Raw genomic sequence first — 18,642 nt, 5'->3', positions numbered from 1 at the left:
TTCAATGTTACCAATGAAACTTGTTTTGTTGAAAATCCAGTTTTGTGATGGTCGTGGTGTTGATGGATAAATTAACAGTGTACATATAATACTTAGGTGATCCCGCACTTGGACTGTGAGGCTGAGTCCTGCTGGAATTTGGTGAGCCTCGATGGGAGGGGTCATTTTTTGTGTCCCGCTTCTGGAGAACCACGGCGAAGACCACCGCGAACCACACAGGATGAGGAAGTCCGCGCAACTGGCCAGGCTACTTGGGAAGGACTACTCAACCACCCACATCCAAACAACCGACCTCATCCAGCTCTACCAATCCCAACTGACGATCGGACACCTCAAGGCAGACGAGCACCAGACCCGAGCAATCTACCAAGTCAGTCAGCCAGCGAAGCCGCATCTCTCCAAGAGACATAAGACCGAGAGAACTGAAAACTACGTGCCATCTCCATCAACCTAGCTGCAACCCATCCACCAAGCTCTGAAAGAGTACACCCCTCATCCGAGACTGCTGGGCCTGTTCGACCAAGCCCTGCTCTCTCCCTCAACAGCCTCCACTGCCAGTCAAGCCAACGAACCATCACTCTCATCTTCGCGCGATGGATATTCATCGACTGCTCTGATCGAAATTATTAATAAAACCCAACACACTGCCGATCGAGATGCCCCTCCTGTTGGTCTCCTACCTAGCCCCTGCTCCATAAACTATTTAATTAACAAAGATTGATCTGCTCTCATGTGATACAGGGATTTCTCTTGACTGGGTAGGCCGCTTAGCTGGACAGACTCACAGAGGATACAGAAGAAAACTAAAGCCTTGTTTTTGAATTGTGGTGCTTTCAGACCACCTGGTACTGGTAAAACTCTACTCATGGACTTGTTTTTGTATTGGTTTTTCCTCCAAACATTTTTACCTGCGAGTAGACGCGCTTCCAAGCTAATCATGAGTCCTGATCTTTGTATATTTCCTCGTTGGTGCGGTGCAGTGATAGCCTTCCGATCCACCAGAAGTTCAGAAGACATTATCATCACTTTCTGCTATCTTTGTATTCATTGGTTTCTAAGCGTGTTTGAGTCATAAGCACCTTCTATTCATCCACTCTTCTTCATTGAACAAGGCTAATAAGAAAGTTCATTTTTCCTACTGTCTCGCTCTTCTTTTTATGGAAAACGGTACAGCTAGAACAGTCTAGGTTATCTGTTGAAGACGCGTCGGAAATTTTGAGCTTGAAGCATCAACCAAGCGGATATCTGCCACCCAAACAAGATCGTGCCCGAAACAAGGCTTTATCTCAAGGCTGGAGAAGCATCTTCGCCGGTATGGACCTATTTACTTTCTAGCGTTGTTCTTTTTTCATACAAAAAAACTCTGTCGCTGTTGTAATTAATCGCCGAAAACCTCATGACACAATTTCCTTGGATTTCTTTCAGGTGGTAAGGATCCTAGAGATCCTACTCTCAATGGTCCGAACTTTGTCCTAGCCCAAGTGGCACGAGACTTGATCCTGAACCAAGGATGGGTCCTAGCTTTTGATGAAATTCAGATGGTGAGCTTTTTTTCGAAAGGGTGCTTGTTTTTTTCCCGTTCATACTTTGCTACTCATGTTTTAACATGATATATACGGTTTTCTTCGGGTAGGTTGATGTTGCTGGTGCTGGCATTCTGAGTCGTGTGTTAGAATGGTATTGGAGGCTAGGTGGTGTTGTGATTGGGACCTCAAATCGGCTTCCTGAACGTAAGTTGAGGCATTCTTCGCACACCTTTAGCTTCTTTTGTATTTTTGTTATTTCCTCCGATGCATGCATATTGACTTTGGATTGGAAATTTGCTTTCAAGACATGTACGACCAAGGAGTTCAGAAGTCGACTGTTGCTCCATTTCTGGATCGACTGAAAATCAAATCACCGGTGGTCTCTTTAGATTCTGACGTGGATTGGAGACTGAGTCTTTCTTTAGAATCCGCAGAGGAGAATAATGCGTCGCATTGGTACCAGAACATCGACTCTGGATTGTGGAAAAATCTAGTTGATTCCCATTTACCATCACCTTGCAAGACCGATTTGGTCGTCTATGGCCGGACAATCATGGTCAATCGATCAGATCCTCCTTCCAAGTCTGCAGTGTTCACTTACCAGGAGCTCTGCGAAACGGCCTTGGGGCCAGCTGATTATTTGAAGATTTGCTCAAGTTTTCAAACGATCATGCTTGAAGGCGTGCCGGTTTTTACAACCTTGATGAAGAATGAAGGTTAGTATCAAATTCTTTGAGCTGATACTCGCGTGGTTTTCTCATAGAATACTGAAGTTCTTCCTGGTTTGCCACACATTTTGTGCTTCAATTTGTCTAGCAAGAAGATTGATTACGTTCATAGATGCAGCTTATGAATGTTCAATCAAGTTATATGTCAATTCAAGTACCTCGATCGATAAACTATTTTTTCCCGATGCCCAAGACCAACGTAACCAAGCGAACGCGATCGAGTTGGAGACGTTGGCGGATGTTGTAGAAGAGCTATCCGAGCCGTTTCGACCAAATGTCTCGAGCTACCAAGAGATTAGTGGTGGTGAAGAAACATCATCTCGTAAGCCCCAGAAGAGTAACAATAGGATCGAGACAACTTCGATCGAGCAATTGGCGATCTTTAGCGGCCAAGATGAGAAATACGCCTTCGATCGGGCTACTTCTAGGTTGTTTGAGCTGACTAAATCGGGGGGTAGGAGTTCTAAAGCATGGACTCCACTTGAGTTGGACTTGACTTCCAATCCCACATTGCCGGCCTCAGCCAAAAACCCTCACGATCTCAATCAAAAGCAACCCTATCGCGATGGGACGTCCCCCTTGACTGTTAGCCGGCAGACCGATGCCCATGATCCCAAAGACGATGGGCACGAACCATTCTTAAGCCGACCAAAGATTTCTGAAGTCCACTTCTGGGGTATCATGCAATGGGGCAAACGCGCCGGTCGATGGGGACAAGGAGTCGAGATCTTTAACACTAACAAGAAGAAACCCAAATCCTGAACTTTTTGCCTTGTAATATCTATCATCTTTCTCGACGGGATATACATATATTCATTTGTACATCTTTTTCTTTTGTATTACCTCCGGGTTCCAGTCAGTCATTCTTGTATGAACACTCACCCGCCTCATGTGACTAGCTTCTTTGCCATCAGTCTAAGTTATTTGGCGAGTACATACTCGAGAAAAAGCTTTCATTCCGTTTCGGTTTCATGATGAAAAAAGTCGCATCTCATGAGTTACTGCCTCGCGAAAAATTATCATTGTTAAGGCACAACCAAGTTTAATGTTTGCTCTATCAAGCTTCCGAGGAATAGACGAGGCAAATAGCTCTCATTCACTTGAGCAGAGGTAATCAGGAATACTGCAGTGCTTATGCGTGAGTTCTACATATTGGGGCTTGATGAATAAGCTTATTGCCCATGGCTTCACGAAAAATGAAACCCTGCCCGAGGTTATCGGCGGGTTCCTAAGAGACTGTATCTGCAGCCGTGCCGTTCGCTAGGGATTGAATGAAGTCGAGAGCTTGTTTAGGCTTATGAAACAATTTCGAACCAATCACGAGCACAAAGCCGAGATTTGAGGCAGAGATTGAGTCAGCATATATGCACTCGTAATCAGTCGCTAGGGAGACTAGCAGAGCGACAACTCACGCTGGTGGTAGTGGTGGCTTTCGGATCGACTTGAATGAGCTTTCCGCCAGCTTCAAAGATAAAGTGGGATCGTTGGACCGAGCTTTGGTTTTTAGATGAGCCTAGAAGTTTGATCAATCGTTGCTAAATAAGAAAGCCCAGGTAGCACGCCGAGAGGAAGCATCGCGTCCTAGAATCAGTCGGCGTTTTTCTTTTATTATAATTAATTACTGAGAGCGCCCTTCATACCTCGGGGTCACAGAGCAGGGTGTAAGGTAGGTTTTGCTGTCAATGAGAAGCAACCAAGTTCAGTCTTTATCGTGGAAATCACCTTAAGAGGACTGGTAACGGACCTTAACTTTCCACGTGGTTTGAGCCTTTGGGGAATCCATACTCAAGCCGACCACCTAAAGTAAATATGTATATAAACATACGAGTTCTTGATTTTTTTGATTGGTGTTGGCAGCTAGACGAGGCCCGGATCAAAGACATACTTGGAAACCAGCATCAACGATCTCCTTGTGTAGGTCTCTGTAGCCACAGGCTTGAGTGGTACATCCTGGCGTGTTTGACTGGCAAGGAGGAGAACATTTAGGCAGCAGGTGTGAGCATGATGGCACAATACTTTGTGATGAGGGATGTCGGACATACCTTGGGGTAGATGAACATGATCAATCTAATCGATAAAATGACGCGTTGAAGCCACCCAATTTAATAGGCGCTGATTAGCTATTTGGTATCACGAGAGGGGGGTGTAAAGGGGTGGACTGACCCTTTGTCTGCAGTTAGACCGAGTACATCCACATCAGCGTCATCGTGGTTCTTGAGGATGATTGATTCTGGTAATTTATCGCCAATGGCTAACTTCTTTTTCGAATTCAATGCACCTTCTTTACTCGGAGGGGTTTTGTCTACTTTACTCTTCTTCTTGGGTGGCGACATGGAGTCGGCCTCCTCGAGGTCCTTGACTTGACTCTCAGCGCTTAATTCTGATAGTGAGCCATCAGCATCAGCTTTGGCGACAGGCTGCTTCGACGGCTTGGTCTGAGTCGTGGCTTTCTTGGCTTTCCCATTCGGCTTGGCTGTTTTACCGGTTACTTGTTTCTGATCGACGGCGGGGACTGGTTTTGCGGATACCCGAGTCGAGCGCCTAGGAGCTGCCTCCGATCCGGATTCAGGTGCACCACGTTTTTTAGGCGCCATGAAGAGTTATTGGGGGTTGATTGTTGAGCTGGTAGGTATTGAGTAATCTGAATGTATGCGCACAGCAGAGAAATCACGAGGGTGAGGATGTCATGCAGTTTTCCCAGGGATTCTTCATCTGAGGGGAATTAATCTCACATTAAACTTTTTATCCCCAACAAGGATCAAGTGTATGTATCTATGGAGATGAAGGGATGGCAGTAAATCATCAAAGTGTGTATGGTTGTGTGTATGCGTGTCAGCTTACAACCGGCGGAAGGAGGATAGGGGATATAAGAGGGTGCACTAGAAAGACACGGCAGTCTAATCTTACTAGCGCTGGCCGACTCGGTTGATGTAATTGGGGATAAACCAATATTCAGGAATCAGGACGATATGGTGGGCAGTCGAGGTGGGGGCTGAGCTTGGACCTGCCCTTCGCACTCTGTTTAGAGCATCCGCATCGGTTCAGCTATGTAAGAGCTAAGCTAAGAGCATCTCCACCCGGGGAGGTAAACCGGGTTGCTATCCCGCGTTTACCAACCCGAACCCAAAAAACACCAGCCACCCGGAGTGGCCAAAGGACCCCGGAAAGCCCCAACCAAGCCGACATATGTAAATTCCTGGAATTCCGGGTTTTGGATCCGTGGGGAAATTGGGTTTTTCCCAATTAGACCTGGTTTAGATATGGTGTACATAAGGAGGATTTTGAACAATAAAGGCCTAAAAGGGAGCAATTGGGCTGAAAAAACCCTTTTTTGGGTGGGAATTGAACCCAAGACCCAAATATTTGGTTTTGGTTTCCAGGAAATGCCAAAAAGATACCAACCACATCAGGATCATCTTGGGACAAAAATTCAATTTGGATATGTATCTGCTGAATTACATCAGGAGCATTTTGCAAAAAAATGTCCCCCAGATACGTGCGACATATGTCAGCTTGGTAGGGGCTCTCTGGGGTCCTGTGGCAAATCAGTTTCTACACGGCGGGCCTGCCGGTTTGTGGAGACGACGGGATCACTGGATACATGAAACCCACGTCAAATTCACTACTCCCCCCGTTGTCTCCACCCTCCCATGGAAAATGAGTGGAGACAACGGGAAAGCCTGTGATTTCCCCTTCCCCCCGTCCCCCCGTCGTCTCCACCCTCCCATGGAAAATGGGTGGAGACAACGGGAAAGCCTGTCGTCTCCACCCGCCTGTGATTTCCCCGTCCCCCAGTTGTAGAGATGGCCCCTGTGAACCCGGGTACCTGTTCGGGTGCGGGTACTTGCCAGCCTTTTTGCCAAAAATTGGACACCCGCACCCGCACCCGCACCCGCAGAGTGGGTCAGAGCGGGTACCTGCACGGGTATCCGCAGGTACCTGCCCCTCAAAATCGACCGGAAGGCATTCCTTCCGGCCGGGAAGGTCGTGTTAGCCTCTGCAAACGGAAGGCATTCCAAGGGTGAAAGCGCAGCGCAGCGGTTTTGGTGGCCGCTGCGCTGCGCTGAAAGTAGCGGCCCCGCCCGCTGCGCTACCGCTTTTTGGGTCTGGCAAGAAGCAGGGACCCGCTACTTTCAGCGGTAGCGCAGCGGAACCATTGCTGCGCTACCGCTTTTTGAGCTGGCCGCGTAGCGCTCCCCCGCTGCCAGCCAAAAAAGCGCAGCGCAGCGCAAAGCGCAGCTGTTTTGGTGGCCGCTGCGCGGCGCTGAAAGGAGTGGCTGCGCTACCGCTTTTTGGGTTGGGAAAAAAGCGGGACCCCACTATTTTCAGCGGTAGCGCAGCGGGACTGGCGCTGCGCTACCGCTTTTTGGGCTGACTGCGCAGCGGTTCCCCGCTGCGCTGCGCTAAAAGACCGCTTTTTTGTAGCGCAGCGCAGTGTTTCAGCCTTGGGCATTCCTTCCGATTGAAGAGGTTGTGTAGCCTCTTTGATCGGAAGGACCCCCTTCCAGCCAAGGAGGTTGAGTAACCTCTTTGACTGGAAGGACTCCTTTCGGCCGAGGAGGTTGTGTAACCTCTTCGACCGGAAGGCATTCCTTCCGATCGAAGAGGTTGTGTAGCCTCTTCGATTGGAAGGAACCCCTTCTGGCCAAGGAGGTTGGGTAACCTCTTTGACTGGAAGGAATCCTTCCGGCCGAGGAGGTTGTGTAACCTCTTCAACCGGTGTAAGACTCAAAAGTGGTTGTGAAACCCTTTTGCTGAATGGAGAAGGGGATGATGGAGGTGCAAAACTCTGCCCTTCTATACTATCAGATAACAAGACCCACCAAGCTAAGCTTGGCAAGTTTTAATCAAGTGATAGGTCTGGTCTAGTTCCAGATGAAGTTGTTCGATGACAGGTATGTGAGAGTTGAGAGGGTTTATGATGATGGAAAGGTGAAAGTTGACTTGATGTTTCCGGTGGGGGTTGAACACAGGTCCTTGAGAGGGTGATATAAGAAGTTGCAAAGAGTGTCTGGACTGAGAAGGGTATATGTCTTAGTTGGGAGTTGAACCAGGAACCGGGTAACTCGTGACAGGTGCGTGATATGCAACCAGTGATATGAGTGTATGAGAATATGAGAGTGAGCTCAGCGGTTATTGCAGATAAGAGGGGTGATATGGTATGTTATAAAGGTAAGGGTGATGTTAAAGGCTGATGGGTGCTATCTGTATAACTGGTGGGTACTGAACTGAGGGGAAAACAACTGGGGGGGAGAGAGCTCCTTATATAGACAAATATGAGGGATTTTAGCTACAAGGGGGACCCTGGATGAGGGATTTTAGCTGGTGGGCTGTGTACAAGTGGTGTCAGAAGATACTAAATACAGGCAAAAGGTGGGGTGAGAAATGAAAGATGATGTCATACTATGCAAGGAGTGCATAAACAAAGCGGGGAATGTCAAATACAGAGGTACTTCATGCAAGAGGTGCATGAGTGGTGTCAGACTAATGCAAGGAGTGCAGAAATGGGGTCAGAAGACTGCATGCAGCTGCAAGGGGTGCATAAATGAAGCGGGGACATGTCAAATACAGAAGAAATGGGGTTGGTCCCCTGCATATGCAGTGGAGATAAGAGGGATAGAAAAGAGTATGTGTTTGGCTGAGGCTGAGTATGTGTATACCTGGGAAAGATGACTTGAGGGGTGTGACAGGTTGATGACTGGGGCTGGCTGTGTCCATGAGGGTCCAAGAGGGTGTAACTTCCAATCCAGCGGGGTTCCAGTGATGCTTCCAGTGGTGACTAGGGGTAAAATTGGCCTTAGAATCCATTTCTGAGGTCCATTTAGTGGTATCTTGAGGCCTAGGGTGAGTAAATATGTGTATGAGAAAAACTTTTTGATTTTTCACTTTTCCGTCTACCACACCGGAAGGCATTCCTTCCGATCGAAGAGGTTGTGTAGCCTCCTTGATCGGAAGGAACCCCTTCCGGCCAAGGAGATTGGGTAACCTCTTCTACTGGAAGGACTCCTTCCAGCCAAGAAGGGTGTGTAACCTCTTTGACCGGAAGGCATTCCTTCCGATCAAAGAGGTTACTCCTTGGCCCGAAGGGGTTCCTTCTGATCAAAGAGGATACACAACCTCTTCGATCAGAAGGAATTCCTTTGGGTCGTTGTGGTAGACGGAAAAGTGGAAAAATAAAAAGTTTTTTCTATGTCACATAATTACTCATAATAGGCCTCAAGATACCATCAAATGGACCCCAGAAATGGATTCTACGGCCAATTTCACCCCTAGTACCCACTGGAACGGTCATTACAACCCCGCTGGATAAGAAGTTACACCTCTGTGGACCCCACCAAACACCTATCACACGGCCAGCCCCAGTAACCCAGCTGTCACCTGCTTCAACCCAAGTTTCAGAGGAGTACCCATATACACATCACAGGATACAAACATACATCTCCCTGTCAGGCTACACTCATTACATATTAACTACATACACTCCTTTATATACATAGTATGACATCATCTACACTGTTTCTGCAGCCTCAGAACCTGTGCATACACTAATTACCCCTGTATGACAGATCATGCAGTCTACTGTCACCTCATGCATGCATTAGAATGTTCTGTTGTATATTCTGACACCATTCATGCGCCCCTGAGGGGTTATGACATCATTTGTATCTACTCCCACCAGCTAAAATCCCCCACCCTGTTGTCTAGATTAGCTGAAACCCTAACCCACAAGCCCCTTTGGGGCTCCACTTTTGTCTATAAAAGGAGCTCTCTCCACCCCCAGTGGCCTGCTCCCCAGTTCCTGACCAAGAACTCACAAGTCACCCAACACTCATCCACACTCAAATCCTAAAACCCTTATAACAATAAATCAACCCTTATAACAACCATTCAACCCTTATAACAAAGTAATTGAAACACTTACACGTTGCCAGTCAAACAGATTTCATCTGGAACAGACCAGACCTATCACTTAATAAAACTTGCCAAGCTGAGCTTGGTGGGTCTTGTTGACTGATAACAGAAGGGCAGAGCTTGCAACTCCATCATACCCTTCACCATTCAGCAAAAGGGTTTCATTACCACTTTTGAGTCTTACATCGTGGACGGTGGCAGCCGCCCCATGGCCAAATAAGGGCGGGTACCCGCTAAGGATACCCGGGTACCCGCTGGATTTCTCCCAGAAACCCAACATCCGCACCCAAACACGCTGTGGTGTTCCATATGCATGACAATGCCAAAAGCACATTGCAGAGGTATTATAGTAGAGGGAGTGTGTAATACAGTGCAGGGGAAGAAGGGAAGAAGGAGCAAGATGGGAGGAGAGGCCTTGACCCCCAACATTGGGGATGGAACAGGTTAGACAGTGGATGCAGAGTGTGTGGAAGAGGATGGAAGGTGGCTTGGTTGCATAGCAACACATGACATCATGTAGCACAGTACATGCATGAAAGTGCTGTGTAGCTTGAGCGCCTCAGGCAGCATATATCCCTCATTGTTTGTACGTATAGTACAGCATATGCAGGTAGATAGGCTGTACAGGAAGTGTCTCCCGCAGCATAAATCCCTCATTGTTTGTACATGTAGCACAGCATATGCAGGCAGATAAGCTGTACAGGAAGTGTCTCCTGCAGCATAAATATCTCATTGTTTGTACATGAAGCACATCATATGGAGGTAGATAAGATGTACAGGAGGCGTCTCCTGCAGCATAAATCCCTCATTGTTTGTAAGGCAGTGAAGCACACGCATGCAGATGCTGTGTAGTTGAGTGTCTCCTGCAGCATAAACCCCTCGTTGTTTGTACATGCAGCGCAGTACATGCATGAGAGGCTGTGTAGTTGAGATCCCCTGCAGCAATAATCCCTCATGAGGAGCTTCCCTGGAGCAAAAATCCCTCACCCTTCAATATATAAGGAGGCCCTTTCTCCCCTCATCAGACTTTTCCCCATCAGCCTACAGAGGTTTGGTCACAGTGGTTAGTTAGTTACGGTAGTTAGTTAGTGTTGCAATCAGCCTACAGAGGTTTGGTCACAGTGTTTAGTTTAGTTACAGTGGTAGTTTAGTGGTATTTTAGTGGTAGTGGTAGTGGTAGTGGTAGTGTTAAGTTTGAGTCAGTAGTAGTAGTAGTAGTCAGGAGCTCTAGTAGTGATTAAAGTGCCTTATCAAGAGATTGTTAAGGAAGAGATTATTACCAACTTCATCAACAACAATTATAACAAGTAGTAGTAGTGTAGTAGCAACCAGGAGCTCTAGTATTGATTAAAGTGCCTTATCAAGAGATTGCTTAAGGAAGAGATCATTACCAACCTTCTCATCAACAACCCAACATCAACAACAATTGTATTTTACATAATTGATCCCACTGGATTACATTATCCCTCCAGCATCAGAAGTTGTAACAGATCTGCAAGAATAGTGATTTGAGGAATCTAGGTCTGATAGAGATTACTATACAAAAGTAAGATCTATCTTGGAATCAGCCACATCTTTATAAATATTGATTACAAGACTCTTAGTTATTTGCATAGTACCATTAGAGGGGCAGGTCTTTCAAACCACCCGTAAGTTGTAATAGCCTTTCAACCTATTAGCAATTTATTTCCCCCTCAGAGGATATTTTCACCAAATAAACATTTAGTGTCCCACAAGAGTCCTACATCTGGTGTCCCAACAGTGGCCGATTACCTTCAGCAAGATCATCAAGTCATCAACCAATTTAAGCAGATCATCACTAACTTCAACCAACTGTGGAAAATAGTGGCGGCGTGGATCATAGACGGGACGAAGTTGACAGGATTTTGAACAAAGAGGCTAGGATTTTGGACGACAAGGATAGGAGTTTGAAAAACAAGGATAGGATTTTGGACGACGAGGAGAGGATTTTGGACGAAGAGGCTAGGATTTTGGACGACGAGGAAAGGCTTTTGCAGGACAAGGATAGGATTTTGGCCAACAGGCATTGGATCACGGACAACAAGGATAGGATTTCAAACGGCAAGGATAGGATTTCGAACAGCAAGGATAGGATCTTTTGGCTAATAAAGAGGGGGGAGAGGATAGGAATTTGAACAAGGACAAAGGACGTGAACAAGAATTTGGGAAGGTAAGGATAGTATTTTTGACAGCAGGGATAGGATTTTTTGGAAAACACACATCAAGAGAAGCAGGTGCTGGTGTATATAGAGTATTGCCTTGGGAAATGAGGTGTTAATTCTGCAATTGCAGCATAACACCTACCCTTAAGGACAACATGAAATATTGTACATGAAGATATATTTTTCTCTAGGTTATTATAGTGTTATAATGAAGCAAGGCTGATCTCATTTTCTCTTTTTTAGTACATTATTGCAAGTTAGTATCCAGATTGTAGTGTAGGTCTTCCAGAATCTTATATCAGAGGTAGACTTATTCAGTATTTTGCAGCTCACAACTCACTTGGCTTAATCAATTGCACCTGGGTCAAGCCCAGGTGATGAGTTCATGACTTGCCTAGTTTCAAGAAGGCAGTATGAGTTCTCTTTCAGGTGGGTTCTTGCCTTTGGATTTATGAAATTCTTGGATGTAGAAAAGGCTGGTTCAAAACATAGCAAAGGACAGCAAGAACATCAGAGAGCTTAGTTAGGCAGATTGTAGGCAAAGGGATATTTTTTTTAGCTGGACGAGGCGGAGAACCGATGAACAGAGATACAACAAGCTAGCAGGGACGATAGGAGGGAGACCGACGAGTAGAATGTCTTAGGGCAAGTGGCAAGGACGACGGAGCGATAAATAGAATGATTGGGCTTGACGGTTACAGACAGGATTGGCCAGGGGATCAGCGAAGCGAAGGCCATATAGTACAACAGATGGGCAGTAGGAGACAAGCAGTTGTAGTGACGACGAGAGGATGGATATGTAGTAACTGGCGATGACAACAAGGCGGACATTGGCGGGTACAATGGCCGGAAGCGAGTGGCAAGGAAGATGGAGGTATACGTAAGACAATCGGGTTTGACAGCTGCATATTGAATCGGTCAGAATATCGGCGACGGTAGGATGGCGAGGCTTTGCATAAGCAGTGCAGCTAGTAAGAATAAAAAAAAAAAAAAAAAAAAATAAGATTCATTTCAGCAACGGCAGGTGTCAGCAAGCGCAGTAAACATGATAGACAGTCTGTTTGTTAATTGGTTCGACCCAGCTTCATATCTTTTGGAACGATTCGGATCTGGCATGGATTAAAGCATGCAAGTAAAGGTTTACCTTATTCGAGCAGAGGAGCATATTACAAACGAGCAGTAGCAATTGATCCGCTGATTGGAACTAGTAAAAATGAGTCGCAAGTGTGGTCTGTAAGGAAAGGAGAACGATGAGCAGCTAATATAAAAGCAGATAGAAATTTAGAAACAAGGAACGAAGAACTTACCAGCAGCGAATGAAGCCAACGAGGGAAGGGAGGCAATTGACAGGTAAGATGGAACCAGGCGGGCTGAGCCGTCTTTTTCAAGTCCGGCAAAGTCCGGTAACCATCGGACTTAACTTCGGGGAGCGGACCGGGCGCAACGGGGCGAGTTTAGATTGCTACATAATCAAGATTCAAGACAGAATGGAAGCGACGCGCGATGGCGCGCAAGGAATAGGTAGTAGGACATCACCAATTTGGACAAGCAATAGTGGAGCATGGATTTCAACATTTATCTACTGCCTCCTTGGCAAGAGGTAAAACTGCCTAGGCCTCCTTGGCAAGAGTTAAAACTGCCTAGCTCTCCTCAGCAAGAGATGAAACTGCTTTTGTCTCCTCAGCAAGAGATAAAACTGCTATGTTTACACATTCTTTAGCTCCTCAGTATAAAGTACGGCAGATTAGGGAATTACATATTCAAACCTAAAGAAGAGTTACAGCGTAGCGGACAGGTCTTGGAAAACTTCAAAACTTCAGATTTGAATTCTAGTAAGGAAGGCAACATCAGACATCAAGAGACACAACCTTTGAAGCCATGCTTGGAGTACAACAAGAAGGACAACTTTGGGATAGGAAGAAACTCTCAGAAGAAGTGGACAACGTGGAAGGATTATTAAAGTAATATATTGGGACAACAGGACCAACAGTGTGACATAGGACGAGCGGGGTTCATAATGTGGACGTTAGGAGATTGGATACTAGAAGATTAGTTTTGGAGAATGAGTAGTGTTATTGATCAACGGGTGAAGGATGAAATTATTCCGGAAACGTAGAAGATAAAGAATGTTTGTTTGTTTCCCCAATCAACCTGGCAGGTGGCTAGCCTTTTCTTTTGGACGGATGCGGATATAGAGGAAGCGGAATAAGGCGTGGATATGCAGAGGGCATTACGGGCCTGGGACTGGGACTAGCTAGTAGGGAGGATAGATGAATCTGTAATCCTATGGGGCAGAAATTTGAGACTGGTGTGATGATATAGGGCATTGAGGATCTTTCGGCGTGTGAATATGGACTCGGAGCGGATTGGAATATCACAAGGATGGACGGTATTAGCGGAAACATGCATACTCATAAGGTGTTGTGACAGTACAGTAGGATATATATTACTGATTGGTGGGATTATATGGTTCCTTTTACAATAATGATCTAGAATATTGGAAAGCATTTGGTAGGCAAACAGTTTCCTTTGTTTAGCTGAGGGAATAGGGTGGGCCAATTTAACACAAATTACAAGCAATTTAGCACAGCAGTAGTCAGTCATTAGGAGATTAAAGGATAGGAGAATGGACGAATTGATATTTGGAACAGGATAATACGAATAGGCAATGTGGATGGTGTGGAATGGACGTTGGAAACTATGCCAAATAACGGGACGAGATGGGAATTTGCGGATTAGCGGGGTTCATCAATTGCGGGCATCAGGATTGGACTATCTGAAGAATCAGATTGGGTGGGTATCATGCGGAAAGGACAAAGGAGTCTAGACCTTATTGAATACTAATGTTCAACAACCTTTTGTGGAATACACTGGCTTTTTCCTTGGGACAATGTCATTAGAATGAAGAAGAAGAGGAATTAAATTTGGAATGTTTTTTTTTCGTCTCACATTGGATCGTGGATGCGCATCAGAGAATGACACCTGGGATTACAGTGGAGATTGAGTGGTGAAGGTTGACGTTGGGCACTTGGAATTGGACCTAGTTTGTAGGGAGGGGAGATGAATCAGTAATTTGGCAGTTCTTTATTTCAACTGGCACTTGGGTATACTAGGACAACATCTGTTGGACGCACAAAAACGGAACGTGGCGTATTGGATTGGGACAAATAGAAATCACGACCATTTGAGGATTCTTTTCAGTAAATAGTTGAGCAGGTTCTTTTGGCATTTGTCACGAATGCTGTGGACAGCATTAAGTTGGGGGGGGGATGTGGTGTTCCATATGCGTGACAATGCCAAAAGCACATTGCAGAGGTATTATAGTAGAGGGAGTGTGTAATACAGTGCAGGGGAAGAAGGGAAGAAGGAGCAAGATGGGAGGAGAGGCCTTGACCCCCAACATTGGGGATGGAACAGGTTAGACAGTGGATGCAGAGTGTGTGGAAGAGGATGGAAGGTGGCTTGGTTGCATAGCAACACATGACATCATGTAGCACAGTACATGCATGAAAGTGCTGTGTAGCTTGAGCGCCTCAGGCAGCATATATCCCTCATTGTTTGTACGTATAGTACAGCATATGCAGGTAGATAGGCTGTACAGGAAGTGTCTCCCGCAGCATAAATCCCTCATTGTTTGTACATGTAGCACAGCATATGCAGGCAGATAAGCTGTACAGGAAGTGTCTCCTGCAGCATAAATATCTCATTGTTTGTACATGAAGCACATCATATGGAGGTAGATAAGATGTACAGGAGGCGTCTCCTGCAGCATAAATCCCTCATTGTTTGTAAGGCAGTGAAGCACACGCATGCAGATGCTGTGTAGTTGAGTGTCTCCTGCAGCATAAACCCCTCGTTGTTTGTACATGCAGCGCAGTACATGCATGAGAGGCTGTGTAGTTGAGATCCCCTGCAGCAATAATCCCTCATGAGGAGCTTCCCTGGAGCAAAAATCCCTCACCCTTCAATATATAAGGAGGCCCTTTCTCCCCTCATCAGACTTTTCCCCATCAGCCTACAGAGGTTTGGTCACAGTGGTTAGTTAGTTACGGTAGTTAGTTAGTGTTGCAATCAGCCTACAGAGGTTTGGTCACAGTGTTTAGTTTAGTTACAGTGGTAGTTTAGTGGTATTTTAGTGGTAGTGGTAGTGGTAGTGGTAGTGTTAAGTTTGAGTCAGTAGTAGTAGTAGTAGTCAGGAGCTCTAGTAGTGATTAAAGTGCCTTATCAAGAGATTGTTAAGGAAGAGATTATTACCAACTTCATCAACAACAATTATAACAAGTAGTAGTAGTGTAGTAGCAACCAGGAGCTCTAGTATTGATTAAAGTGCCTTATCAAGAGATTGCTTAAGGAAGAGATCATTACCAACCTTCTCATCAACAACCCAACATCAACAACAATTGTATTTTACATAATTGATCCCACTGGATTACATTATCCCTCCAGCATCAGAAGTTGTAACAGATCTGCAAGAATAGTGATTTGAGGAATCTAGGTCTGATAGAGATTACTATACAAAAGTAAGATCTATCTTGGAATCAGCCACATCTTTATAAATATTGATTACAAGACTCTTAGTTATTTGCATAGTACCATTAGAGGGGCAGGTCTTTCAAACCACCCGTAAGTTGTAATAGCCTTTCAACCTATTAGCAATTTATTTCCCCCTCAGAGGATATTTTCACCAAATAAACATTTAGTGTCCCACAAGAGTCCTACAACGCACACGCTGGCGGGTACCCGCCAACCCTGGGTGGGTACCCGCCAGCAGATAGCAGGTACCCGCAACGGGTTCGTTGGGGCCATCTCTACCCCGTTGTCTCCACCCTCCCGTGGAAAATGGGTGGAGACAACGGGAAAGCCTGTTGTCTCCACCCGCCTGTGATTTCCCCGTCATTCTATAAGATGCCTCAATATAGAAAGGCAAATGGGATCTGGGTGGAACAGTCCCATTGCAGTCAGTCTTGGCACTGACAAATCCGGCTCCAATCTTGGTATCAATTGCATAGTGGAATCATGGACTAACCTGGGCGGAACAGTCCCGTTGCAGTCAGTCTTGGCACTGATGAATCCGGCTCCAATCTCGGTGAGGAAAAGAGATTGAAGCCAGGCGCGTGTCCGACCAGGTTATGTAGTCTAAACCTAACTGGTTGATGATGACTAAGCACCGGTTAGGTTTAGTGTCTAAGAACATGACTAATCTATGTTATAGTTTATGTAATCTTGGAAAACTTATCTCCACTGGAGATACTCTAACACATTCCAATGGGGAGAATCACGACAAATCCACGGCTCCCTCAGGGATCCCAGTGGAAATTTCCCCCGTGGGTTCCTTGTTGTTCTCACCTTGCATTGCCGGTGGAGCCATCAAGTGCACACCAACGTGAATCCCTTGTCAGGAGACAACAGGATAGCCAGTTGTCTCCACCCTCTGGTGATTTCCTTGTCATTCCAATGGGGAAAATCCTGGAAAATCACAACAATTCCACAACACCTTCTGGGATTGCAGTGGAAAATTGTCATTCTCATCACTGTTCCCGGTTAGGTTTCCTCACCCCCAGAAATCAATCAAGTCCCACATCAGCCACCGCTTGCAAGGCAAAAGGGACTTCTCAACAAATCTCACATCAACCTCTCTGGTCGTTGTAACGCACCGGATGCTGAAGCTGAGGACATTGATGACAATTCAACCTCTCATTGCAGATTGCTAAGACCATCTCCACCAAACTCATCCTCCCACCAAACAAAACCACCTCCAACCAGATTGGCCGACGCCAAGCCTCAAGTTGCTCAGCATGCTCATGATGGTCTGGGTGCCGCCCTTGCTGCTCAATTGGCTGCATGGGCTGCCGCTGGACCTTGATGGCTTCTCCGGGGTGCGGGTGGTCAGGGACGGCCGGATGAGCGGTGGGGCGCTGGGAGCTGCCGGATAACCTGGATAGACCCCCACTACCTCCCCACCAAGGCAGACTGGCCCAAAAGTACTTGCTCTACCTCTACCGCGAGCTCCAGGTTGGTCGGTCTTGCCCCCAGAAAGCTGCACCACGCTAACTAACTTGGCTCTATACTGTACATAGCATCTGCTTCCACTCTCATCCATCCCAAGAAATGCACCCACCCCACCCTTGCTCATCCATCCCTCAACCCTCTTGATCCACTTGAGCCTGAGGAGGTCAAGGTCCGGACCACCCGCACCAAGAACTCCGTCCTCAGACGCTCTATAGACCCTGTCTCAGGCATGGTTGTCTTCAAACTAAGTCCCTTGCCCCCTCTTTAGATCCTCTCAAAACACTTGTGTTTCTGATCAGGCCTTCTTTCCTGTACATAGCCATCCCAATTTCCCAGGCTCTTCATCCTGAGCAATACCGGCCCGTTCCGCCAAATCAGGTCAATTGCTGCCGTCACCTCAACCACATACTTCACTCCTCCCCAGAAGGATGTATATCTTTCCTGGCAGCGCCTGGGGCTGGACTTGGTGGGCAAGATGTGGGCTCAACCATCTCGTCGGGATCACAAGGAGCCCAAGTGGGGCACACATGGAGCCAAAAGCTGCCATGGAACCCACAGAATGATCAGGGGGTGGCCGCGTGATCCTCCCGGTGGTGACCCCGTGTTTCCCTGGACCAACCTTGCGCATGGCTACCACATGGAGTCCTTGTGGACTCCAAGTGATTTCCCCGGGTGTATTTTGCCTCCGGAGGTAAAAATCAGCATTGGGTTGCTACATCTGGCAACCCGCTAGCAACTCAATAGCAACTCATCCCAGCTCATCCCCCCTCCAAACTCACCAACCCAAATAATACAAAAAGACTAGAACAGCTACAACCCGCCATCAAAACAGTCATCAAGAGCAATTCAAGCTATCAATGACTGGCTGTCTGGTCATCCAGAGCATCAAAAGCTATCAATGAACGGTTACATATACCAACCATCAAGAACATCAATGACCAGCTATACCGGTCATCGAGAACATCAATGACCAGCTATACCGGTCATTGAGAACATCAATGACCAGCTATACCGGTCATTGAGAACATCAATGACCATCTATACCGGTCATCAAGAGCTATCTCAATGACTGGCTCACCAATCATCAAGACAGTCATCCAGAGCTCTCTCGATTACTGGAGCTCTCAATGACTGGCTCATGTACTGGTCATTGAGAGCTCTCTCAATGATTGGCTATACCGGTCATCAAGAGCTCTCTCAATGACTGACTATACCGGTCATCAAGAGCTCTCTTGATGATTGGCTATACCAGTCATTGAGAGCTCTCTCAATGACTGGCTGTAG

General features: G+C 46.5%; 3 protein-coding genes across 3 annotated transcripts; 2 read left to right on the top strand and 1 right to left on the bottom strand.

The window, feature by feature from the left end:
• Positions 1-220: 220 nt before the first annotated feature.
• On the top strand, positions 221-3,016 carry PtA15_8A776 (uncharacterized protein; the record flags this gene model as incomplete). Its single annotated transcript, XM_053172240.1, has 10 exons — positions 221-370; positions 455-667; positions 742-758; positions 838-879; positions 981-1,062; positions 1,174-1,312; positions 1,426-1,541; positions 1,634-1,730; positions 1,832-2,242; positions 2,343-3,016. 10 exons carry the CDS (start codon positions 221-223, stop codon positions 3,014-3,016), a joined length of 1,941 nt encoding a protein of 646 aa, XP_053023424.1.
• Positions 3,017-3,482: 466 nt separating this feature from the next.
• Positions 3,483-4,848, bottom strand: PtA15_8A775 (uncharacterized protein; the record flags this gene model as incomplete). The annotated part of the gene is made up of 7 exons (XM_053172239.1): positions 3,483-3,548; positions 3,667-3,789; positions 3,895-3,930; positions 3,999-4,052; positions 4,140-4,217; positions 4,297-4,321; positions 4,418-4,848. The coding sequence occupies 7 exons, from the start codon at positions 4,846-4,848 to the stop codon at positions 3,483-3,485; spliced, it is 813 nt and encodes a 270-aa protein (XP_053023423.1).
• A 12,296-nt stretch (positions 4,849-17,144) lies between these two features.
• PtA15_8A774 (uncharacterized protein) lies at positions 17,145-17,626 on the top strand (the record flags this gene model as incomplete). The annotated part of the gene is made up of 3 exons (XM_053172238.1): positions 17,145-17,256; positions 17,315-17,365; positions 17,427-17,626. 3 exons carry the CDS (start codon positions 17,145-17,147, stop codon positions 17,624-17,626), a joined length of 363 nt encoding a protein of 120 aa, XP_053023422.1.
• Positions 17,627-18,642: the final 1,016 nt, after the last annotated feature.

This window comes from Puccinia triticina, chromosome 8A (genome assembly GCF_026914185.1).
Source record: "Puccinia triticina chromosome 8A, complete sequence".
NCBI classification, from domain to species: domain Eukaryota; kingdom Fungi; phylum Basidiomycota; class Pucciniomycetes; order Pucciniales; family Pucciniaceae; genus Puccinia; species Puccinia triticina.
Note: the sequence above shows the minus strand (reverse complement) of the source record. Positions and strands in the feature narration are given on the sequence as shown.